The sequence below is a fragment of the Lutjanus erythropterus genome, chromosome 10, assembly GCF_056507025.1.
Source record: "Lutjanus erythropterus isolate fLutEry1 chromosome 10, fLutEry1.hap2, whole genome shotgun sequence".
Taxonomy (NCBI): Eukaryota; Metazoa; Chordata; class Actinopteri; order Lutjaniformes; family Lutjanidae; genus Lutjanus; species Lutjanus erythropterus.
The window spans coordinates 3622967-3649811 of NC_139326.1; the positions used below are offsets into that span (position 1 = coordinate 3622967).

Sequence of the window (26845 nt, forward strand, 5' to 3'; positions counted from 1 at the left end):
AAGGGCTTTTGGTTTCAGTCAGGGAGCATTTTCAAACTCAGGGAAAGTCGAGTGTCAGTATGGAGTTATAGGAGTGCCATAAAGAAAAATAAATCTATGTATTTAGAATAATATTGAGTAAAAGAATGAATAAGTAAATAAAAAACGTAAATAAAACTACTTGGTTTGGTTCAGGAAAAGATCATGGTTTGGGTTAAAATAACTTTATTATGTCTGTAACATGATAGAAAGTGTTGTGCTTATATGAACCAACTAACTGATCTCTTCCAACCTGTTTATAATGGAAAGCATCCCAGCTCGTTACCAATAATTGTGTTTTAACTTACAGTGTTAACATTACAGTTAAGGCTGACTCTTGCTGCATCCATATTTTTATCCCATTATAACAACCATCAATGTCAAAAGGTATGAGGGAAATTAAAACACGTAAAAGCACGTAATGGAACAAGAACCACTGGTGTTCTGGTTTAATGAGTGATCGTGTTAATTGGTGACTGGTGACCAATGAGATTCTGTGATCTGCAGTGATATAAAAAATATTTAATTGCAAATAAAAATCATGTATTTCAAGTCCTACCTAAAGTGCCAAAGTAAAAGTATTAAGTAAAGTCAAGTAACTTTACTTTTACTTCAGTACCTCACTTGGTACTTTTTCTTAAGTACTGTAGTAATGTCTGCAGAAAACACAAAACAGAAGATGTAGGTCACTCTTTAAACTGAAACAGAGTGTACCAGAATACTTTGTTTACATGTTAAAATCACAAAATTTCACTTCTGGGGGAGGATGCCCCCAGACCCCCCTACAGATTTACGAATGCGTCACCTTTTTCATCTCTTATGAGCTTGCAGGTCTGATATACACATACATATATATAAAAAACACCATGTAGACATGTTGACAAGGTTAAAAATGGGATTTTCACTGGAGGGGGTCTTTAAATTCTATATGATCTGTATAGTTTTTGCAAGTTTTTGAGTACAGTGAATAAAAACGTTTGTGCTAATAAGAGTAAAAAGTAGTCTAGTATTTCTCAGAAGTACTACGATAAAATTATGATAAAACTGACTTCTTGTTTTTGTTGAGCCTCTTTAGAGCTTTCGGGGTGTGTTGTTTTTAATGTTTGAAGAGGTTACTTGTGGTGCTCCTGTGTGCCACTTTATTCTCAAAAATAGTCCCTTTCTGTATTTTTATCTGCAGGTGAAAAGTGGCACCATACCACGATACTTTTCCTTTCCGGCACTCTCTGACAAGTTTGATGTGGAAGTGTGTGACTGTGCGCGTCAAGCTCTCATGTCTCACAGGTTTCCACAGTCATGGGAAACATCCCGGCTAAATAAAATCTGTTTATTGGCACAAACATTACACAAAAATGTTTAGATAGTTAGGGATGTAGCCAGACACGTTTTGTATTTATATGTGTTTATTATCGATTGATTTTTAAAGGAATCAATACAAATGAGCAGCTTGAAGTATCAGTCCCGCAGAATCGATCCACCCATCTCTAATGCAAAACTGACGCTGCAGGGTTACCCACAGTATCATAGCCGTTTGAAGCTGCTGCATTTGACGAGTTGGGAGCGAGAACATGTCAAATAAACCGAGGTAACCTGATGATTTACAATCATCACCTTTAGGTACAGTACTGCACCCTTTGACCAACTCATCACATGAAACCAGAGCTGAGACATCATTGCTGTGTGAGCTGCAGCAGCAGAGCCCGGCGCTCAATACAGTTTCCCATTTACTACCCATTTCCTCTGGGCACACAACTATTTATTCCCCCATTTTCTCAAAACTGGAAATGAAATGAAAAAGAGCAAAAACAGAGAAAAAAAGGAAAACAAGTGTGCGGGTTAATCTCTCTCGCCAAAGGCAACATTGTGACATTATCTCTTCGTCACAGCTTAACAGAGGCCTGCTCCTCTGAGTATGTGTTCCTGTCTTTGTTTGTTTGGCGCTGTGTGCACATACATGTGCAAAACCATACATGCGTGAGGACATATGTGCATGCGTACATATGCATTTGTGTGCTTGTGTGCGCGCCGGAACATTTTCCTGAGCCTGTGTGAGTTTTGAGAGCGTTTGCTGTTGTGCTCAAAATGAAAGGCACCGTGTTTACCTACACACACGTTCATCTGCAGATTAGCCTGCGGCTGCCTGCCTGCCTGCCCCCGTGCAGGAGACACACACTTTTCCAGCAGCCTTTGTTGAGCCCTTCTACCTGCTCACTCTACATCAGCTCCTCTCAAACACACTTTAATACCCTCCAACAAGGGATGATACTGCAATTCACAGGCTAGACGGGCTATTTCACAAACCTTCAAACTAGCTATCTGCAGTCAGTCATGTTGCATTAATAAACAGAGACATCTTCGAATTTGTTGAATTAAATGTGAGTCTGGTTTGATTGAAAACCCTTTTATCTGATGAAACAGGGGAGAAAAAGCTGTGCATATATTTTATAAGTCCTAAAATATCCTACAAACGAGTATTATTGACTGTTCCTGCTTCTCTCGGCTGCTTTATTTTTTTCTCCAGCGTGGTTTTTCCGCTCTCTCGCTGTGCTCTTGAATATCGTGAAAATCCAATTAGGTGGACACATTCTGCGAGAACGCCACAAAAACGCGCTCCATGATAGCAATCATATGAATTCTTCAAATGGGATTTTCGATGCTCCCCTTTCACACCGCATCTACACTAAAGATAGAGTAATTGGCAAACAGATCTCCATACAAAATGTTTTCCCCTCTCTTTTATGGCCACTCAGCATAACAATGGGTACTTCTGTAATCTCTGCTGTGTGATTCAGAAATGAAAAGCCAATGAAATGTGTCTCCTGGCATGTGGGGGAAAATCACTGCTACTGTATGTAGAGCATGTTACCATCGTTTAGTGGCTTCCCCATTGACACATGAACAAACGGCACATAATTGCTCTGTTTCAGACTCTTATTTTACAGTCAGTTCTGGCAGGCCGTGGTACATCCTTAAACAGCCCTGATTTACCAATAAAAGGGATAGTTTGGATAATTTGAAGTGGGGTTGTATGAGGTACTCATTAATAGTCAGTGTGTTACTTACAGTAGATGACAGCTAACCAACTAACCAGCTAAATAAATAGGTGGCTTACCAGCAAACTAATCACCTGACTAAAATAAACCAGCTATCTTACTGGTTAGTTAACAAGACGACTAACCGCATATATAACCAGGTTAAATAACTAGGTAGTTTAACAGGTGACTAACCAGATAACCAACGAACACGCTAGCTAGCCAGGTGACTAACCAGCCAACTAAGCAAGTTGAGTAACCAACTGTCAAACAGCTGCTAACCAGTTGACAAACAACTGTCCAGTGGACTAACCAGCAAACTAAACAACTGACTACCCAGCTAACTAACCAGGTGACTAACCAGCCAACTAAGCAAATTAACCAACCAACTGACCCGCTGCTAACCAGTTGACTAATGAGCTGCCTAACCAGCTAGTTAACCAGTTTGCTAACAAGTTAAATATTCAGATAACTAACCAACCATTTAGCATACTAACCAGTCAGGTTCACTAACCAGTTGACTTAATTAACCAGCTGACTAACTCAGCCTCCTCCCTAACCAGGTTAACTAACCAGCTGCGTAATGAGCTGAATAACATGATTAACTGGAGTCTGGTTGGTGTGGATAGAGTGATATGTGGCTTATTTTTACAGTGGTTTCCTGTCATAAAAAGCTGTCTGGCAGAATGATACAGCAGTGGAAATATCAAAATATAGTACAAACTTCAACTGATATAAATTTTTAAAATGTTTAAAATATGTTTTGCTGCTGACTCTGTCCACAGCAGCATGTTGATTAGCTTCCTACACTGGTACTCCTGCTGCTTCTCCAAACTGAGGATATGTCGACTGCCATCCACTGAAAGTAATACACTGACTATAGATAAATACCTCATACAACCCCACTTCAAATAATCCAAACTATCCCTTTAAAAGCTAAACTTTGGCAGTCTATCTGCTGTAATAGATGTTAATATTTACATAGATACAGGTGATGGATCCTAAATTCTTACTTACCATTCATGTTGACATTATGTTTCTTAAAAAGAGGGACAAAATGAATAATTCGGAGAAAAGAGTGATGTGAGGCTGATAGAGTGAGGATATTGTGTTTGCCTGATCATGCTGACAGCCAGCAGACAGTGAAGGTCTGCCCCAGACTCATGTTTATATTACAGTTTTCATAAAGGGACTGTGTGAGTGCATTACATCTGAATCACTCTGTTGCTGTCCTATTAACACTTTATGATAAATATTACTGTGTATATTTACAAACTGTGCTTATTTTGGTATCTTGTAGCCTATAGTGTTGAAGCATCTGTTTTCCTTCTGTGTGCAACACATTGATTTAAGTAACTGCAGAGTGCACAGTCACGCTCTGTGCCTGCATACACACTGACTCAGTCACTCTTCCTCCTCCCTAACCTGCCTTTCTCCTCTTTCTTTCTCTGAACTCCTACTCACATATGGCCTTATACCTACAGTATTTGTTTTCTGTCTTGTCATTTCCTTTTTGAAAATGAAATGAAAGGAGACGAGACTGAGTCTACAGCTGGTGCAGAGGTAGAGGCTCTGTGAGGCTGTATTTAAACACAGCAGTGCTCTGAACTAAATGCTAACGTCGGTATGCTAACATGCTGTCAATGACAGCATTACAGTAACATGAATGCTAGACAAGTTTAATGTTAGCTTATTAGCTCTAATCACAAAGTGCAACTGAGTTATAGGGGTATGTTAGTAGTTTTTAGTCATAAATTTAAGGTGAATATATTTTCTAACCCTTTAATGGGTGTAGTGGGCATTTTGATCAAGATAGGGGACAATGATTTCAGGGCTTAGTTCACTGCTTGGGCTCATTTTGCAACAACATGGACGCCCTTGCTCTTCAGCATTACAGCTAACTGTTAGCATACAGATAGGTCTATGATGCTTGGTTTTGATTAATTAATTGATTGGCACATGTTATTTGTTTCACCTAGTCCCGCCCTTCTATGCTGTGATTGGCTACTACTACTGAGCTCTGATTTTCTGGTTCTTTTGCTTCGAGGATGTGTTCTTGTGATTGCCAGAGAGCCTTTCTAATGTTGTGAAAGGGTCTTTTTTAAGCTTATCCATGATTTCTTCATAAATCTACCCAAATACTGTTGTTGCCTAAACCTAGCCACATACTTTTTCTTGCTTTAATCTTCGGCAAGTTAAATAAGATCGCAGAGTAAATGTTAGTATAAGGGCTGCAAACAAGGTTAGAATTATAACTGCTGTTTTAATTTGTGAAGAAAAGCGGGACTTGGTTGTGAATGTTGAAACCTGTGACTCTTTAGTGTTTTACAGATAGTTCTTGGGATTCATGACACCCAGCTTAAATCCAGGACAGTCTCAAACAAACTGGGACGTCTGGTCACTGTTCATAAACCAAGGTGCTGGTCAAAGTGAAACTTTGAACTGAGTGGGGTCAGGGATCATCAAGGTTATTACAATTCATCCTGAGGGAAATGGTAATGTCTGAACCAAATATCATGGCAATCCATCCAATAGTTGCTGAAACATTTCACTCAAAACCACAAATATAACATGGCTGTTCTCTTTGTTCTCTTTGGTTTCCTGCAGGACATCAGCCCCGATCGTTCCCTGTCCCTGGCGACATATTATTCTTTACTTATTTCAGTGCCGAAGTTCTTGCATTTGGTTTTTCTGTATAATTCCAGATTAGCCACAAAGCCTTTTCAGGCTTCAACCTTGTCATATCAGCTCTGGTGTGTTGACAGCATTCAGACCACACATTAGGATGGACGTTGCTTTAATACTCTCGGATGTTGCAGAGTTAGGTAAACACAACTTGGGCTTTCCCCAGTCTTGTCTCAGTGTCCTTCTGTATCCTCCTGTCTATGCTAATAAGTTGCTAATAAGTGAAGTGCTTTGCAAACTCATGGGCAAGTCACGGTATCACCTTCACCAAAGTCAGAACACATTGTCTGACCATGGTGGTCTCTACAAAATTGTGTGCCCATTCATTTAGTTGAGAATAAGCTGAAATACTTCACAGGACAGATGAAAACTTTGTACCAGTGCTAGAATTAAAATCAGGGGTCATCCATCCTTTTGACATAATGGAATTCTGTACCAAATTTCATGGCAATCCATTGATTGTTGAGGCAATTTAGAGACTCTCTCCAAAGCCACTAGGCTCCTTGAGCAAAATCAGAAATTTTACCTCACAGAACATGAGTTGCTTTTCTAATGCAGCCTCCATCAGTTCATTTGTTTGTATTGTTGTGTCTCTTCCTTGTTTCATTGCAGGTTTATCCCCTCAGCGTCCACATTTTGGTGCCAAACATGTTCACCAAAACAGGAAGAGAAAGCATTTTTTAAACTAACAAATGACACATAGAATGGTGCATTTCTGTGACTGGTTCAAATGGTGTTCACATCAACCCAAATTAACCACACCCAGGGGGCTAAGCCAGGCTTGTGTTATCCTGTTTTATCTTGTGTTTGGATTCAACACCCAACCAAACCTTTTAAAACACAATAAAACAAGTCATACATTTACACAAATCGATCAAGGCAGCGCAAAGGAAGCAAAGGAGTCTGGTAACTTTGGAGAGAGCAGTGTAATAGCTTATATAATGTGGTTTCTCAGCGGAAAAGGCTTTCAGACAACAAGGTACATTGCTTAAAGTGGAGCTAGGGTTGGGTATTTGGACGAATATATTGCCTATTGATGATGGGGCTGAATCCATCATTGGCTGTTTTTTTTGTGTGTGGGGGGGGGGGGGGGGTTTGGGAGATATTTGTCATTTTATTTTGCTTAAGTAATGGTCTGCAGAGTGCCACGGCACCGTGCTGCGCTCTCATCCAGTGGCACCATACCCACCCACTCATCTGCACCCTGAGCTGGGTGAGGAGTGAGAGGAAGAGCCAGACGTTTTGCACTCTTTTCACCTGATGAATTAAGGATAAAATTCGACAAAAAGCGGAGTCGGTGGTTGTTGGAAGAGTGGAAAGACTAACTAAAGACTGTTTTAGTGACTCCTTGCAAGTGTGTTTTACAAGGAGTTAATGAGCCAATTAAGCTTGTGTTAGTTCAGTAAAAAGAAAGACACTGTAATTCAGAAGATGTATTTCTCTGTTTAAAAAAAAAAATAAGTGTGAGAACATTTAATTTCTTGACACTTGAGTTTATTTTTTATTAGTGAGTTTATTTTCTTTATTGGACATACTGAATGTGCGAAGTGTACTTAATGTAGTGAATTTGCTGCTTGCACACATCTCCCGGCTGAGACTCGAGAGGACAGGAGAAGGTGGGAGGAGGCCAAAGATATGGCCAATCACAGATGGTCGGTTGGAAAGTTGTAACATATCGCCCAAGTGGGGCTTTTTCAGGCGGCTAAAGTGTGTTTTCTTGCTGACCCTGTCAACAGCAGCACAGCCGTACTCCCGCTGCTTCTCCAAAATGGGTGCGTGCCACCTGCCATCTGCTGTAAATAATCCACTGACTATGGATAAGTACCTCATCCCACTTAAAACGTGAACTGTCCCTTTAAGTTCTGACCAGAGTGCTGGACAAAAAGACTGACATTGCCATCCTTACAGTACAGACACATCAAATCCAGCGATGATGGATCTTGACGCAGTGGAACATCCCATTGCTCTCATCAGTCTGCTGTGTTTTATTTTGACTCAGATCTTTTCAGCATGGCAGCTTGGTCACAAACTTTCTCATTTTTCAGGTAAACACCACACTAAAATATGTTCCCGAAGACATTTTAGGTGAGATACAGGCAGTGCAGTGACAGAATCTTGCTTCATATTTGATCAGAACTGCCTGGGTTGACAGTTTGATCTGACTTTTGTGGGTCTGCTATGTTGCGTTGGATACCCATCATGCACTGCGCGGCTGGATCTACTCCTCTCTATAGAAAATGAATTGGATCCATCAACGGATTTTGTGCGTCTGCACCATTACAGCCATGCCGCTAGCGTGGCTAAAAAGGACCCTGACTCACATGCATTAATATGAAAACAGACACTCCTGCTTCATGCTGTCTCATAGCTGAGGGGGGTTAAATCCATCAATGATACCACAATGTAATAAGACATGGCCCCCGCATACACTCTCAGACACTATACACACACAAACACATCAGTTAAAAGCATTAAACAATCTTTCTTGAGTCTTTTAAGACTTTGCAAAAGTTTCTGTGTCTTATTGTACAGAAATAAAATAAATCTATTTTGATATGTCACTTTGGAATTGGACTGTAGGCGTTTGGCCTGATTTATTTTTTGCTTGCCACTGTGTGTGTGTGTGAGTGTGTGTGTTTTCATTCCAGTGTCTGTTCTTGAGGCACTTATGGTCTGTGAAGCAGCAGACTCGTAGATGAGCCCAGTGCTTTACACTGTTCCATTAGCCGTCAACCACAAACCATCACAAAGTGCTGTGCTCCCGCTGCCTCTCTGCCATTCCCCCACACTGCAGCTCCTCTCTTTTCCCCGTTTCCCACTGAGCCGTCGCATTCCCTGCACACTGTTTATGTAGGCGGGATGGCACAATAAAACAGGAAACACTTCCTCGGGGAGCCGCTGATTGTGGATGCATATGGTCCTCAGAGGAGTCGACAGAGAGAAATGGTCAGAATAGATCACCAAAACCCTGTGATGACTGCGGTGCCGGGGGCAGCCCAGCAGAGCCAGATGGAAGCAGGCCACAGAGGTAACTGGAGTGCAGGCCGGGTTACGGGACACAGACCGCTGGCTGGGGACTCCCATTATCGTCCAGGCTCGACCTTATTGGATTTCCCCCGGAAATGTTTATTCCTCTCACTGCCCCGCTGAGAGGTAGCGCTCCTACTTATCTCATCACTATTTATTAAGGGAGCCCCTGAGGAGTCCGAGCATACAATCAGGTCTGAGAGAGGATGGGAGGCAGAGAGGAAGAGAGAAAAAGAATGAGGGGATAAAATATGCAGTCGCTGAAGCATGATTTTCTTCACTTTTCATCCAAAAAAAGGTGCCGATGACCAGTGGTGGATTCAGGCTGTGTGAAGGGCAGGGGTGGGAAAAATATTAAGGTGTACACAGCTGTATGCAGTGGGGCACCATCACAGCAAAATTCTTGATGCATATTTTCTCGAGGGCACAATTTGTCCACTGGGAGGACACTCTAGAGTTTCCCAAACTTTTTTCCTGGGGACCCTCTTTTTAAAAATGACAGACTGGTCAATGAATTCTGGGAGGAGTTTATTTGTGCCTAAATGAAAGTTCATGACAATTTTTACTGCCATTTCTGCATCACCTCACCTTATATTATCTTGACATGTTATTGAAAACATACACACGTTGAAACATTAGAAATGAGGAATAATACCCTTCTTGAGTTAACAGAAGCAGAATTTCTTCCATTGTCTTTTATTTATTTGGGGGCCCAAATAAAATCTCCTGTGCCCCACCTATGGGTTCTGACCCAGTCTTTGTTGGGAAGGACTGCTGTAGAGGGCACTTTACCCAGTTTTGTCCACTGGAGGGGCACATTTCTTACATTTAATCTACCATAGGAGGGATGTTGATCGCCCTTCCTGCCCCTTTCTTGAATCCACCAGTGGTAATGACATAAAATGGCAAAAGAATCTGGACCGGACCACTCTGGGCTCTCTGATTGCCTCTGTAAAACCAGCAGCCACTTTGTTCAGCTCCGTTTGTCTCAGACTTACTACGGCACAGACGATGATGACTCGTCAGGTTCTCTTCTGATTGCTGACAGTTTTGAAGAGTTGTGTCTAGTGTAACTTTAAACTGTCAGCTGTTGCCTTTACACTGCAGCCCGTCTTCCCCCTGTGGGCCGTTGTCTCTTTACTTCCCCTCCAGTTGTGTAATACTTTGTATTCAGAACAGTCATTCTCGATTGTAGCTCCGCTGCTGCACAGGAGACCTATTCAGAGACGGAGGAAAGCCCAGGTGCATCGATATAAAGTGTTCCCTCTTCCTTCCTTTTCTGAGTGTCAGCTTGTCAAACTTTGAGGAGACTTTTACCCAATTGTTATCTGGCTTGCCCTTGACTTTACTCTTTATTTGTGCCGTGAAATGCCACAAAACAGAGTGATACAGTTTAATTGTATTAAATGTGTACAAAAGGCCGCAGGAAACAGCTACCCAAAGGATAAGGCAGACATTTTGTACAGTGTACAAGACTAAGCCAGTGTGGGACGGCAATGTCATTTTGACAGATGGTCTGTCGGTTTGTTCACCACTTTGGTCCAGATTGAAATGTCTCTACATCTATTGGATTGATTGAATTTTGTTCACATATTCATGGTTCCCAGATGATGAATCCTCACGACTTTGGTGGTACTCTGACTTTTCCTTTAGTGCAACCAGCAAGTTTTCACTCAGCCATTAAAATATATAAGGCTAAGTTTCAAAGCTTTTAACTCTAGTAATTGTCATCCGAATCAATATTGGAATGATGAACGTTTAGGGGTTTTTGAAGACAGAAAAGAGATGTTGCATTGGCTTCACTGCAAAAAGGCAAAAGACTGTAAAAGACGGAGGAATGGGGATCCTCTGTGGCTTTAAATTATTTTTAAAAAACACACATAAAAACCAGGAGCATGCATGTGATACAAGCTGACAGAGCTGTATCCATGAAAAGAAAAGCAACCTCATGAGGGACCATGTCTGCTCTGTGTGCACAAATGCACACAGAGAGTGTGACCTTGACCTCGTATGTGCTCGCAACTGCACAACACTTGTTTCCTTGTCATTGACTTTTGAGAATTAGGGGGTGGGATGTAAAAGACAGTGACTGATGTCCCCCCTGCTGTTCCCATCTCTCATCAGAATCACATTAATAGCAATGTGTATAAGTAATTAATGACCGCAGGTTTGTGTCCAAAGTGGTATTCAGGACTCCCCAGACACTGAATCGTAACTTCTTTGGTGATCACCTGACTTTTCATCGAGCACCACAGTGAGGTTTTGTGTGAGATGTCTCGACAACTTTTGGCGAATTGCCATGAAATTTGGTGCAAACAATTCATGTCCCCCTTCAGGTTGAGTTGCAACAATTTTGGTGATCCTCTGACTTTGCATCTAAAGCCAACATCAGGACAAATTTCAGTTTGTCCAGTAGTTTGAAGGTACAGACGTTACTATTTTTAAGTGCAGCTCCACAAACAACAAAATACTGACATAGCAACATTTATTTTGGGTTTAAGGTGGATCAGCAGGATTTGTCCGAGCTGTTCCAGAACACATCAGGACATCAAATATCAGCGTTTTCGGTGGGTGAAACATCCCGAGTGCAGCCAAACAATGAGAAAGAATAAGAAAATACAGATAGAGAGTAGGGTCATAGTTGGCTACATCTCAAATTATAACATTGTAAATGTACACATAAAGCCTTTCATCATTCATTCAATGTTCTGTTATTACCTGCTGTCAGGTGTAGTGGTTATATATCTGCACAAGCAGGTTTATGAAGTCTCTGTCCAGGTCAACAGAATAAGTGAGGATCACTAAAAATATGAGGATTGCATAGTTGGCTATATATTCAGTAGCTGCTATATTTGAAGCCATATATTCTCTGTCTTAGGTTATAACAGGAATCTAATAGCCACTGGTGTTGGATGACTGCTACTTAACCTGCAGGAGACTCCTACACCGGCTGGTTACAAGGCCAAATTGACCATTAAGTCAATAAAAGACACTTCAACCATACTACAACACTTGCTCTGTGAGCCTGGATATGGTCTATGGAGTAATGACTGGTTCCCTTCTGAGACTCCGCTGTGTTTAAAACATTCTGAAGCCTCACTGGAAACCACTGATAGACATCCTGATTGCTGAAGTGTAAAGAAGCCAGATACAAGACCACTGCCCCCGTTGGGACCCGAGGAGGACTGTGCATGAGCTCTTTGTGTTACAGTTGTGTGCTCATGGCCAGTTTAAGTTCCTCCTCAGCACTTCCTTTCACTCTGGATTGAACAGTGGATCTTCCATTTAGTGGAGAGAAAAAAAAAAATCTGCCCTTGGATTGACACTGTAAGCTTTTATTTTGCGAGGTTCTGTGTATTTCAGGATTTGCAGACAGTTAAGATGAAGAGTTGTGATTTAGTTTTTGGTGTTGCCACTTCTCCAACTGCCTCAGCTAAGGCAGACAAGTTGAGATGATTTCCAGCTTTTTCAATGTTTAAGTTTAGCAAGCAGCTTCTTGATACATTCAGTTAGAATGGATATAAATGCAACCTTCAAGCCAACTAGAGGTTGTAAATATATCTCTTGTGGCTGCATTATATTATGAGCTATTGGTCCTGTTGTAGTGTCAAAAAAACAGTGGCCTTTAATTTATTTTGGTTACAGTTTTTCTCAGATTTAAACAGAAAAACTGGAACTATAGACTGCAAAACTCTGAGCACAAATAGAAATCTTAAATCACATTTTTGCAGACATTTAAGTACAAATCACATTATTTAACACAATTTGTTCCCCTATAAAACATTCACGTCTCACCTGTTTAAACCCAAAATACTCCAATCACATGTCAGAGCATGAGAGAGGCCTCAGGTGACCTCGAGTGGGGGAAAATCGAGCAGCATGGGGAACAGAGAGGGAGAAGGAAAGAAAGAGGAGGAGGAAGGTGAGGCAATATTTTTTAATGAAATCAATAACTTCTTATTGTAGGGATTCTTATTGTATTTATCAGTGCAGCTGTGAGTTTTGACAAAATAGGAAACACTGGGGTATCCTCAGAGCTCCGACAATTTTGTAAAATCAGCGATTCTGTAAATTTAGAGTCTGAGTCTGGGCGGCTGGGCTGTGAGTTCCCAACTGGGGCTCATTGGATAAACAAATTTGACTTGAATCCTCTGCTGATACAATAATTTAGTGTTTACCATTAAATTGCAACCTACTGTGGGAAATGAGGAAGGAGAAACAGTTTCTACACAATATTATCACTCATGCTTGAATATTGGGACAAAATCTTTTTTTGAGGGGGTTTAGATTTTTACTCCTGCATTCTGCTGGGAATATATTGTTTTAAAGATTTTGAAGATCAAACTCCAGAATCCACCTTGCAAGGCTTCAAAAGTGATGCAGCCAATCAGCATCCTAGGAGGAATGACTGGCAGCTACGTAGATACTGTGATATTTTCAGTGAAAAAAGATCAAAGAACAGCACTGAAGGCTTTTCAGATGTTTTTGCTCTGGCTTTGGCAAGAGTTTGATCTGATTGATTGAAGTTATCATGCGTTAGATGTGACAGACAGGTGGTTCATCCAATCGCCTGTCAAGTTAAAGTGCCTGCCCTTTTCCAAACAGTTTCTAAAGACGACTTCCCAGATGGTTGTGTGTCAGATTAAGGTTTATGTGCAATGACTACAAAACATTTAAAGTGTCAAGTCAAGTTATAATAATACTTACTCTTCCCACAGATAATTTATTACAGGGATAAAATGTGTATGTTTTTGAATTTTTACATTTACTATTACAATGAAGAAATTCTGGCAATTAATTTAATATATTTTACTTCAAAATCCATTTTTTTTCAGTGCACATTGCCCTCCATCAGTTTGTTGCGTCCAAGTTTTCTGGATCAAGATGCACTTGGACATATTTAGAAATCGGGAAAACCTACTCAGAATCATGTAATGGATTGCAGCATCCAACTCTCCCTCCCTGGTAAACATCCACACCTTTTAACCTCCATTCTCAGTTTGTAATGCAGGCTGCCCGTTAAAAAAAACTACAGTTTCCTTTCAGAATTGAAGAAGCTCACTTGAAGAAGACATCATATGAGTCTTACACACAGGCTGAGTAGAGCTCCTCGTGATCGAGTAAAATTACCTTCATGTGTAAAAACCCTTCAACATGTGCTGTATTTCTAACACTCTTATTCCAGTAGTCTACATGACCTTTTCAAATTTTGAAGTCTTCTGCCACAAAAGCCTGAATCAGTGCAGTCAGAGGGCTAAGAGGGGCTGGAGACTTTTAAATGATCTCTTTACAAATAGATGTTATTTTGTGTGAGGAGTTTGCAGAGAAGGTGAAGTTTTGTACCTGCAGAACAAAATACTGTACAAATATTCAACCAGAGTGACAAGTGAGAGGGCAGACAGACACAAAGACACCACTGAGCAACAGCTGGATAAGAATGTAAGACTACAAGAAATCACCTGTCACTGGTGAAAGAAGAAGATTCAAATAGATTTAAATAGGAACATGTTCAATGTCAAGTGCACAACGATGTCTGGAACAAGTTGGAATTAATCGGTGTGTGAAAGAGAGGGTCAGGGGTCAGCAGCACTACGTTAGAACTGGATCACAGAATACCAGCCTAACGTACTACTACCACAGTTTAAACCTGTTCAATTAGACCACTGGCAAACTGCAGAGGGCCCAAAGAGACGTGGGTTCCCAAAATATTTAGAACCCAGGTGCATTGCTGGGGTTCAGAAATGATCTCGGGTCATTTATGCTTTTCTGGAGTGGAAAACAAATTCAAAGTCAACGGGTTTCCTGGGGGAAATATGGTTACAACAGCATTCTCCCCCGTGGGGACATTGACTGAACTGAGGTTTTAATCATTTAAGTGTTCTTTCTTTTTCTTTCTTCTGTTGATCATGTCTGGAAATTAATGGAGTGCAAAAAGTGACTCTAAACTTTGAATATAAGTTGAACTCAGAGTGCAAGCAGCTCATATTTACTGATATAGTGGCCGACCGTAGTCTGTAACATTTTGTCTCCTTTCTTTTGTCAGTAAAAACAATAGATGTTTTAGTAAAGTTTTTAGTTTTGAAACTACATTGTAGCCTCACCTATTTTAGTCTGTTTTAGCACATTTTGATTGAGTCACAGTAAGAATTCATCTGTCGTTCTGACCTTGTCTTGTTTTAGAAATGAAAATAAGTTCATTGACAAACACATTTTGTTATAGTCTTTATTAACAGAATTAATAATAAAAAAAACCCACAATGACTCAATGAAAACACCAGCATGTCAGATTTATTTTGTCCTCTCATGCCTGGTTTGACTACTTCTCATTGTGTTTCATTATGACGACCACAGAGCGCCATTCAATAGACAGTTTGAAAGAGTGCAAAAGGATAGATGTTTTCATTTCACTAAACCAACAGCCTTTTAAAGGGCAGGGCCATTATTTTTTCTTTCTTTCTGTTTTTTTTTTTAGTTTTATTTTTCATTCTGTAGCTTCCCAGTCATGTTCCTTGTGGATTTAAACCAGAAAATTCAAATTTTGATATTTTTTAGCATCAGAAATTATATTTTCCCAAGCCCCTTTGAAAACATTTTCCCATGTGACCTGTTGTAGGTTTCTGCATCATGTCTAGAAGGGAACCCTAGATCTGCAAAACTTGCTGGATTTGTAAGAACTGTTTCTTCATTGTACAAAGGAATCATGTTTTATAATGTGACAGCACTGTGGTTAAGGTCTTCTTAGGTTTAGGGACAAAAAGCACTTGGAAAGATCATGGTTTGGGTTCAATCAACTATACACAGTTTATATATATATCAATAAAATTAAACAGTAAAAACAGAACCTTACTTGGCAACATGCATTTCATTAACATGCATCTTTTACATAAATACCTGGACCAATACTGGTACCATTAAAGTGATACCCGTACCAACGGGGTACTTCATGAGATCTGTTTTCTTTGGTTATGGTGGCGTGTGGGCAAATCACACGTTGCATTAATTCGACTGACCCTTGTGATTATTGGCTGCAAATAAAACCATAAAAATAGTCATTTTTTCTGGATCTGTGTAGAAAGGATCAACTAAAAGTATCATCTGACTGGAAGAGTTTCAACACTACTTCGTACTGTTTTATTTCAGTTGATACCTTATCAATATCGAGTACCAATACCCAGCACTAATACATGCAAGTATGCACTAACTCCATCATTAACTGAGCAAGAGCATACGCTACAGTGTTGTGACGTAAGAGATTTCAAAAGACAAGTAAGACAAATGAGAGAATAAACACAAGCACTGATGAAAGAAAAGAAAAGAAATGATATTCATTATATGCCTTTAAACTGGTTGGTCAACAGAAGTGATTTCAGGGCTTCTTTTACTGCAGATTAATGTAGGATACATTCCTCTTTGGAGCATAAAGGCAATCTTATTTTTCCGGTTCCTTACAACATTGTGCCGTAAAAGAACATACAGTTACAAATTGTTTGTTGGATTTTATACACTTCAATGGGTAAGGTAAATAAAAGCAAGACTCCAAGACAAGAACCAGGAGAAAAACTTGTAGAGCTACCACTGTTACATTTAATAATGTCAATCATGCATCCAGCACATTGTCCCACCATCAGACCCCTCAAATAGGTGCGATCACAGGCGATTGCTGCACACTGCATGCCGGTTAGATTTGTGTCCGACTCGATCCCGACTTGCTCTGAAGTCACACACACGTAGACAACGATTACCTCACAAAATCAAGGCGTCTGCAGGTTTTAAAGCCAGGTGCCTCAGTTGCTCTCCACCAACTGCAAAAGCCTGGAATGTGTAAAATACTAGTTTTTATATTATATTTATTAGTTTTATATTGTGCAATGAAGTTTTAATCTGTTAACAAGCATATAGGTTAATTTGTGGTTGTTGATAATATGGACTATATATAAGTTATCAAACGAACAGTTTCAAAGTGCTTTACAGGGCAGACAAAAGAACAGATGTTACATGTGACAGAAGGGGAATCTCTTTTATTTCAACTTCAATCAGCAGTCAAGAATGCACTTTATTTCGTCAGCTATGAACATGGTCTGCAGACTATAGGTAGCCTGCAGATGATCATATTTTTGACCCATACGGGAATGAGGGGGTCTAAGAAGGCAAGGTTACATGTGGAATAAGTATACTGATACATATAAAGGTTGAGGGAGGGGATGGCATCAGCTAACCTATGTTCCTACTTTTAGCTTACAGCCGAATAGGAGTTTCCATTTGAAAAACCTATACAGCACAGAGAGACGTCGCCCTCTGGTCAGGAGCATTAAAGTAACATATCACACCTGTGGGTCACCTCATTCATGACAACATCACACCCTGCACACTTGCAGTATGTGTACTGCTCACCCACACAGTCATCTTCTTTCTGCTGATTGAGAAGGGAAAAAAAAACAAACCAACTTCACTGCTGAGTGATGATGAACGGTTCAAGGTTTGCTTTCATTCTTAAGCCCAGTATTCATCTGTATCGTCAGCTGGAAGAGTCATGTTGAGGTTGTGAAAGACGGCAAGCCATGATTGGTCGGGGTCCAATGTGCGGCCACGCCGAGTCACGGCTGCAGACGCTGACGCAGATCTCGTCTCAAAAGGCAAAAACATTGTGTCGTCTCAGCAGAGGACCGCCGTGGCAAAATCTATAAATGTGCGCAGGCTTTCATTCACGCAACAGAGGAGGGGAAGACATCAAATCATCATGGAAACGTTGCAACACAAAAACACCATCACACACACACACACAGGTATAGAGTAGGTGTTTATCTTTATTCCTATAGAAAATGGAAGCATACCATCTGTCATATTACCCATTTTCGCTCTGCATATAACCCCCTTCACAACATGATAGGACATCACATCAAAGAAAGAGGCTTGACTGGAGAGGGCAGATATATTCATTGGCGTACAGACAGGCAATCACACAGTGCATGTTAAAGTGCAGCAACAAATTCGAGATGAAAGCAAAGTCCTATCATTGGTCTCATCTGCCAACCTGGTATGGATTGGACGGGGAAAATAATTTGCCCTTCTTTTATAATTTAATCGTCTCTCTTCAATCCTGGAACTTCGCCGTCACCCTCAGACACATGTTCCATATTATGTTTGGGAACATTAGTCTAAATCTATTTTACGTCAACACTTTCCCCCTCAGATCGTGCTTTACAGTGTGGGTTAGTTTTAAGAAAGATTTTCATTTACAGTGCTTTTTTTTTTCTTTTATGGACATTTTCCTTTTTCTTTGTAGTTCACCGAACCAAGGACATCAGCGCTGTAATTTTCCCGCAGTCGAAGAAACCTTTTCATAATGTCCTTTTCAGAGCTCGAGAGAATGAATCTATTACTGAGGGAGGTAAAGGAGGGAGAGGAGTGGCATAATAGGATCATCATCACTTTTACAATAACCTCATTTTATATAAAAATGAAAAAAAAAAAAGAATATTCACCCTGCATGGCAGATCCCAAAGTATTTTTTATTGATTATTTTGATACACTCTGTTTTATGGAAGAGCATTAGGGTCAAGCATATTTTTTTAGTTTGCAGTTTAGGAATAAAGTCAAAATGTCAAGAATAAAGCTGAAATGTTGAGGATAAAGTTGAAATGTCACGAATAAAGCTGAAATATCAAGAATCAAGTTGAAATGTTGAGAATAAATGTCAAGAATAAAGCTGAAATGTTGAGGATAAAGTTGAAATGTCAAGAATTTAGTTGAAATATCAAGAATAAAGTTGAAATGTTGAGAATAAAGTTCATATATCAATAATAAATGTCAAGAATAAAGTTGAAATGTCAAGAATTTAGTTGAAATCTTGAGGATAAAGTTGAAATGTCAACAATAAAGTCAAAACATCAAGAGTAAAGTATAAATTCTGAGAATAAAGCCAAAACGTTGAACATAAAGTCAAACTTTAGGCCAGGCCTAATAAAAAGGCAAGGGAAAAGATTTTATCACTTTTGTATTTAACATTTTGAGAATAAAGGCAAGATATCTAGAGTAAAATTAAAATGTCAAGAGTAAAGTTGAAAAACTCAAATGAGAGTAAGGTCAAGATGGTATTTTGATTTTATTCTCAACATTTTGACTTCATTGTCAAAATGCTAATTTTTTCCTCTTTATGTTTTTTTCCTTTATGTCTGACCCAAATACTCTTCTGTATAATTGAGAGTCAAAACGAATGAGATTTTAGTGATGACGTTCACCAACACTCTGGGTTCTGCACATCTGCAGATTAAAATAGCAGGTGCTTGCTGTGTTTTGATTATTTGATCGACCGGTGGAACACATAAGAAAACACACGTCTAAAACAGCCAATTGTCCTCCTGGGAAACAAAAACTGTGTGATCAAAACCAAGACAGCAGCTGGGACATCTTTTGAAGACAAGACAGTGCAGTGAACCATCTGGATAATGTATTGCTAGACGGAATGACAAAAAAAAAAAAAAAAAAACATCATTGTCTGGTTGGACGCAGCTGCCATCCATGGATCAGCTGGATGCATTCGATGATGACTCACTGGAATGAGGACGTTCTTGGTAACAGACGAGAATCCGTCAGCCTTATACATCCATAAATGTGTCTCTCTTTTTTTGTCTTTTCTTTCTCCACAGAGTGAAGTTGAAAGAAGGGGTGACGTTTCTCGGGGCTCGTCCCAGCAACCCCACCCAGTGGATAGTTAGCCAGGACGTGAGGAGCGAAGGCCACCGCGTGGTGACTCTGCACTGCCGCAGGAAGGAGTCCAGCTACGACCAGCAAAGGTCAGCAAACAAATCACTGCACGTTAAAGGAAAACACCACGTTTTTGGAAGACTGACCTTTTGGTTAGCTTTCTTTAATAGTATAAAATATCGTCAGCAGGTCACTTCCTCACAGAGTGAAAAACACACCTCCATGACCTTCTCTTCCTTCCCCAGAACGAGGGAACATGTTTATTAACCTTGCATGAATTTATTTTTTTGGACACTTCAGAGCAAAGTAATGAGCTGTAAACACAACACTGACATATTATCAAGCTGACAAAAAGCTCACAGACAGTTGTATTTTCACTTCAAACATGCATCAACATGCATCCCAGATTCCCTGAGGAGAAACTTAATAAAATTCTCAATCATTCCTGCCTTGTAGATTTAGCACTAAATGCAACATGTGAAGTTGTTTCTTTCTTTGTAAAAAACAAAACAAAACAAAACAAAAAAAATCCCATTAACTTTTTGAAGCATTGCTGAACAGGCCAGTAGGCTTAATAAATAGACCTAATAACAATTAAACAAAGAGAAGTTGACTTCTCTTCTCTTCTTGTTCATGCCCTTTTCTGTCTGACTTCCTGTCCGTTCGATCTGCTCTGTTCTAACTGACGTATCCATCAAAGCTGACTGCGTATTCTCTATGCACCGCCGAGTATCTGTACTTTACTTGAGTATTTGTTTTTGTTGGAAACATATGACCTTCACTACATTTCAAGGACAAATATTGTACTTATTATATTGTAGCTTTGAAGTCAGCTGTTGCTGGTTTTTTTTTCTTTTCTACAATGTGATTGGCCTCGCGCTGTGTTCCTCACAGAAGGAAACCAATCACAGTACCCGCTCTCAGCTGGGATTGATGTAAAAGCAGAAATCCGTAAATATACTTTGACTCGAGTACTGGAGTTGAATACTTCATCCACCGCTGGTGAGTGCTTATCTAAGTGATGTTCCCTCTGTTGAAATGACAGCCTTGACTTGACATAAAGGTCATGGGTTATGTCTGTCGAGGCCGTTGGTGGGAGGGAAGAAGACTACTGCGATGTCCCGTCTTTACTCTCCCTCCCTCGTTTTATTTGCATACTTATTTTCTCCGCTGCCATAGCCTCCGAGTTGTTTAGGTCATTTCCTATCTGTATTCACGTCCTTAAACTAATCTGGCAGATAGTGGAGTGATTGCCAGCACTGGGGAAAAAAGGTTGCTGTGTTAATTAAGTGCTGATTGAAGGCCTTTGTGTGTTTTAATGGTTTTTCCTTCTCGGATCAGGAAGTAGTTTTAATAGATCTAACTTTCTAGTGACAGGTGTAATTTTATGGATTAGAGGCAGATTTGGGGTTGGGGGGGAAAGCTCCACTTATTTGCTCTTTAGCTTTCGTTCCACTTAGCAAATTTTAAGCCACTCCCTTAAGAAAACAGGACACTTGACATTGCAACTGCAACTTTATAATCAAAGTCATGCAGGGGTTATTTAAGTGTAGAGAGGGCTATGAAACATATGTAATTTGAATCTGTTGGTGCAGTGATTTGTGCAGACACGCTGCCATTAGTGGATCACTACGAGCAATGATTATGGTGTAACTACAGCACGTAAAACAAAGATAAGCGCCCCTGCCTTTGAGCGTCCACGGCTGTAAAATCAGAAGCAGCTAATAAAGATTTCCTTTAACAGACTCCTCATACAGTCATCTGTTGTGTGAGGCTGCAGAGCTTCATGCAGTCCAGCAGCTCAGTCGTGACCGGGCAGCTGCTGACGGTTGCACTCAGATCTCAGCGGCATTTTTCTTTACACAAGTTCAAAAGTTTCACTTCTCAGAACGCACAGCACAACTTTATTTGACTTTATTATCCGTCAGTTTCAAACATGAGCAGCCCTAGGAACTCAAAGTCGCCTCCGCACTGAAACTTCTTTTCAGACCTTCCATTCACTCGTATAATAAGTTTTGACAGCCCGGTTTTATAAATAGAAAGGTTTCGGCTGCCTGCAAATATACAGAGATGCAAAATATGCTGTTGATAATCATTTTGTTTGTATCTGCCTCATCCTTCCTCTGTTTATTGACTTTAATAAATATAAAATAATATCTCTAGCTACTACAATTATGATCATGACTGAATAAGACTCTAAAAGCACATTAAGAGCTACAACTGTTATCAGATTTGTTGTTGCATTACACAGTACACAAGATTTGATATGTATTTACTTTAGAGATGGTTTTATATAATTTTACCAAGAAGGCTGAATATGAAATAACATAATACTGACATAATATTCACATAAGACAACTCACATAATAGTCAATTTCTTCAGAAAATGATTCCAAATATTTGCAATCCATTGAATCTTCCACACTCTTTTATATCAACTTAAAGGTCCAGTGTGTAAGATTTGTGAGGATTCATTAGCAGAAAATGAAGAAAAGAAATCGAATATAATATTCATAAGACCACCATGTTAAGCTGCCATGTTTCTACTGTAGCCCAGAATGGACAAACCAAACACTGACTCTAGATACTGTCACATTTTGTGCTGGTTTTGCTGTAGGTTCTCTGATGCGTTTGGAAATTTAGAGCGAGGCGACACGTTTGTGATCTGTGAGGTCTGATGCTGAATGCCACTAAATCCTACACACTGGTCCATGAAAAATATCTGACTAAGACTCTAAAAGTACTGTGGGAGCTACAACTGTAAGCAGAAATGTATTTCTTTTAACAGATTTGTTGTTGCCTTACAGAACAGGGCTTGACATTAACACTTGCCCACTTGCCCTGGGCAGGTAAACTCTGTCTGTGGCCAAGTGGAATGCCTGCTGCACTTGTCTGATGGGAAAAAACGAAAAATAAATGTCTTTAACCATTTTCCTGTGTTTCTGACTGTAAGGCCGCTCTGATCTGAAACACACTGCACAGTGGAATAATGAGCCGTCTGCTTGTTTTTGGCGTTCCAATCTCAATTGCCCCCTGGTGGCTGGCTGCAGCACAGGTCCCAAATCCCGCCTCCCCAGTGTTAGTAGATAGGAGATGGGACAAACTAGAGCATCAAAGTACAAATCAAATAAATGTTTCCCAAAGATGCTTTCTGTCATTTTAGCTAGATCTTATCATGCTGATGTTCGTTTTTCTGATCAGTTTTAATTAGTCATCTTCTGCTATAAAAAATAAGGTTTCATACCAAGACTGACAGCTGAGCTGTGGCTGCAACTGAGTCAGCCAACCAATCAAAAGTGCAGCTCCAACCCCAGTCACTACACAGACTGTCTCCAAATGATGTTATCAGCACAAGATGGCAGCACTCGTAGCCAGGATATTTCGGCATCATTTTTGTGAAGGCAGAGGAAGTGGAGACATAGTCTCCATCTTTATTCATGCAAATGGCCAGTCTTCAGACACTTAAAACTGATCAGTGTGTAGCTGACCTCAAAGATAGCTAGTTAGCAGCTGTGTTTCTTCTATTTCATTGTAGCGGAAAAATGTCAAGGGAAAAGGTGATGAGTAATCCGATCCCCGTGGCTTCCAGCTCTGCAGCTCTGAAACCTGTTTGGGAGAGACCATTTTGATTTTAAAAGCCTGACTCGTAGCTGTTAATGTTAGCTGTTAGCTTCCCTGGATGGTCTCGTTCACTTGTAGAGGCATAATGATATAATTGTGCAAATCCCTGCTGAATTTTATTCATTTTTTAATAGGCCAACATTTTTTGTTTCTGACAAGAACGATTTGCTGTCAGGTAAGTAAAATCTCTGCAGCACTACAGTAGTTCATTATGATGCCGTTTGCTCATACATTTTTACTTTTTCAAAAAATTGCATTTTGTTTCTGGTTCTGAGATTTGGATATTGCACTTCATATTGGGATTAATTGTGCAGCCCTTGTACACATGAACATGTTTAAAGGTGTTCATTGTGTGTGTGTGGAATAAAATTCTGTTTTCTAAAATTCTTCAAATACTACCTGACAAACTGAATAAGTGAGGGGGCGGGGCAAGTTAGTCCAAGTTGAATTCTTGGCCTTAGACAATAACGTCTCCCATGGATGTAATATATATTCGGCCTGTGTGTGGCTGTAAGTGGAGCTGCAGCATCTTGAACAACATAAAAAGGAGCTTTCAGCAAACTGCAGCCACACTTGGCAGCTGGCTCCTCCTTCCCTCTGGAGTCATTCTCCTCCTTTATGCAGGTACTTTTCTCACATCCCTGTCTGTCTCACGACCTCACCATCACACACACACACACACACACACACACACACACACACACACACACACACACACACACACACACACACACACACGTTCTCCGTTACAGTAGTAAAATCATGCCTTATTGATTTACTCAGTGAAGGAGCCAGAGACAAGAGTGAGCATATTTAGTCTAATCCCTGCTGTTTGGGCCATGTACGATGGACTGCTCCTTAATCCTCAAAGCTGTCAAAGTCACTTCACAGAGAAGACCAAAGACGCCCCGTGATGGCTATACAATACACAATGCTCCAATTTTTCTTTCGTCTTGTCCTCCCTGCTCCCAGTCATTTCAATGAAGCTCTTTTAGAAGGGGATTAGACATTGCTATCTCATCTGTTGAGCTGTCATTCAGCCCGCTTTCTTCTTTCCTGCTCCTTCCTTCAGGATCGCAGGATGATGAGGTGTGTGTGAGAATGCTGTCGGTCACACAATCCTGGATCCTGTTTGCATTTCAATTTGTACTTTTTAACAACAGGATGAACATGAATCCATCTCTCCACATGTGAGTTCTGCACTAGTGTTCAAACACTGCTCCCATCCTCGAGAGCCCCTCTTCCACCTTACTTAAAGCTTTTCACTTCCAGTCCTCTCAAAAAAGTGCTCAGAAACTTTAAAGTTGATTGATGGTCGTACTTCTGAAAAGTATGCATGTGTTTTAATTACTGCACCACTCTACTTAAATATTTATCAAACGATTTGCCCTTATGATTTCACTGTTTTTTTTTTAAGATGCACTGTAAGAGTTTTAGTTTCAATTTCTAGGTCCCATAATTTCATAGGTGCTAAATGGTAGGTATTTCATAGGTATTTATTTATTAAGTTTTTTAAAGTATTATTTATATATTTCTTGTTTTTCATAGGTGCTAATTGGTGGGCTAATTTGATAGGTGCTAATTGCCAAGTAATATATTTGGAATTTTTTAGAAATTACCTCCAAATTTCATGATTAATTATGTGATAAACAGCAGGTACCATTTTCATGGAGTTGGTGCAACCTATTTGAAATATCTCTGAATTTACCTACAAATTACCCCCAAATTTCATGGTAAGTATGTGATAATTTGCAAGTGTTGTTTTCATGCATGTAGGTGGTACTTTTACTGTTCAGCACACGTCCCAAGAAAAAAAAAAAACACTGCTTGAAAGACACAGAAAATCACTTTTCAGTCACTAAAATCAGTTTAAAATTAATATTTTGTGTCAACTTGTTGATTTTTTGTAAGTAACTATGTAAGAAGCGGGATAATGTACATTGAACTGGTCCTCAGGATGATTCAAGACCCCTGCATCATCCTGAAGGGGTTTATTTCACAATAATGACCTGCTCACTGTACATTATCTCTTACTTGATGCTATATAGATCTTTTTTTTAATCAAAATGTAAATTACAGTATTGTCAGGGCATAAAACCAATGATCTGTCAAGACTCAATATTTGAACAATGGTATGGCGTCACTGCTAAATCGTGACCTTTAAAATGGAAAACCTGGAGAATTGTGACACCTCTAACAATTGACTTCATATAACTTCTGAACTGGAATTTCAGCTGGTGTACGTGGATGGTTTGCTAATCTAAAGCAAACTGTCTGGAGATGGATGGCTGCCTCAGAGTGAGCAGCTGTTAGTGAGAGAGCTAATGACACCAGCAAACATATATGTCATCAGTAAGTGCTCTCAGGACTGCAGTGAGCTTGGATTTTCATCTTAATGCTCACATGCACTCGTGGAATCGTAGCTCTGACCGTCAGCCGTGGTGCAAATGGATCATCAGCTTGCGACTGCACCTCGGACAGTGGACTGGACTTCGGTGTCGTTGAATGATGTGCTAATTGAAGCCTGCGTGTGCACGTGTGCCATAATGGGAGTCCGGCCCCACTGTAAGCACGAGAGCAGAGGGTAACTGATTGGTCAGCTGTGCTCTGTGTGCAGGTTCACTCAGTCACTTGAAGCTGCTCATCCTGGCCAGCTGAGCCGCTCCTTTCTTCTCATCACAGCTGAGCTCCAGCCACGCCCGACTCACTGTGAATGATCTTTTAAATAATAAATAAAACAGAGATCACGATTTTACTCTGGCCAACTCGCTCTGCCTCCTCACAGGCAACCTTCAGACTGACACAGCATCAGCGGTAAAGCTAAACTTAATATACATTTTTGTCAGTATTCATCAGACGGTATGAATTTTTGCACAAAAGATTCTTTTCAGAGGAATGACATACTTTGAATCTGTTTCACAGCCCTGCAGACATTGAATTTTCCTGCAGTAATGCAAACCCACACACTTTCCCAGACTCGCGGCATCCAGCCTAATAAAAGCAATACTGAGGTGACAGTTTTTCATCACGGGGTGCGACAGTGTAAAGACAGGTTGGGCTTTTGACTGAAAATAACAGAGCCGAATTCACCCTAAAGGAAATGCCACCAAACAGCTGATGTCAGTTCTTTTCAAAGAAATCCATTGAGCATGCAATAATGAGTTAATAGCTGTCCAGGATTTTGTCATGATGTGTTTTAATGAGAAGACAGACCTGCTGCGGTTGTATTGTGTGCAGTGCTTTAAAACTGTGGTCATTTATTACCAAATCAGACTGAAAAACAATGGCTTTCAAGATAAAAACACTTTATAAAGACTTAAATTACTCACCGCCTAATTAATACTGTAGGTTTATGTTGTGCGTTATTACTTTAGATTATTGATGCCTTTTAAATGTGCAGGTGGAAGTTATTCTTGAAAATTAATTGAAAGTTCACTAAACCCCACCTCTGAACACTGATTGTCCAATCATAGCTTAGCACCTGTAAGTCTTTGGATATCTTCATCTGCTGAAACTGTGTGTACAGGCTCCTTCTTTCAAGGCAAACACACTGACATGTAATAGTAGGGTTAGCACAGGTGTGACCAATGATAAGAATTAAGGTCCCATTCCATTTAGTGAAGCAGAGCCCTTCCAGTGAGAAAACACAATGTGTAGTCGTGTCACATTTCAGATGAGTTGTTGATATACTGCAGGACTCAGCAAAAAGGCTTGTCTACTCACCCGGGGCAAGTAAAATGCCATGTAGGGCAAGTAGA

At 40.1% G+C, this 26845-nt stretch overlaps 1 protein-coding gene across 1 annotated transcript in view; it reads left to right on the forward strand.

The window, feature by feature from the left end:
* The window catches only part of LOC146319831 (transmembrane protein 132C), a 223857-nt gene that overhangs the window by 98009 nt on the left and 99003 nt on the right, over nt 1-26845 (forward strand). Inside the window, exon 3 of the mRNA XM_084727899.1 lies at nt 19409-19555. Within this exon, the coding sequence (XP_084584025.1) occupies nt 19409-19555 (147 nt within the window). The remainder of the gene's footprint in view (nt 1-19408; nt 19556-26845) is intronic.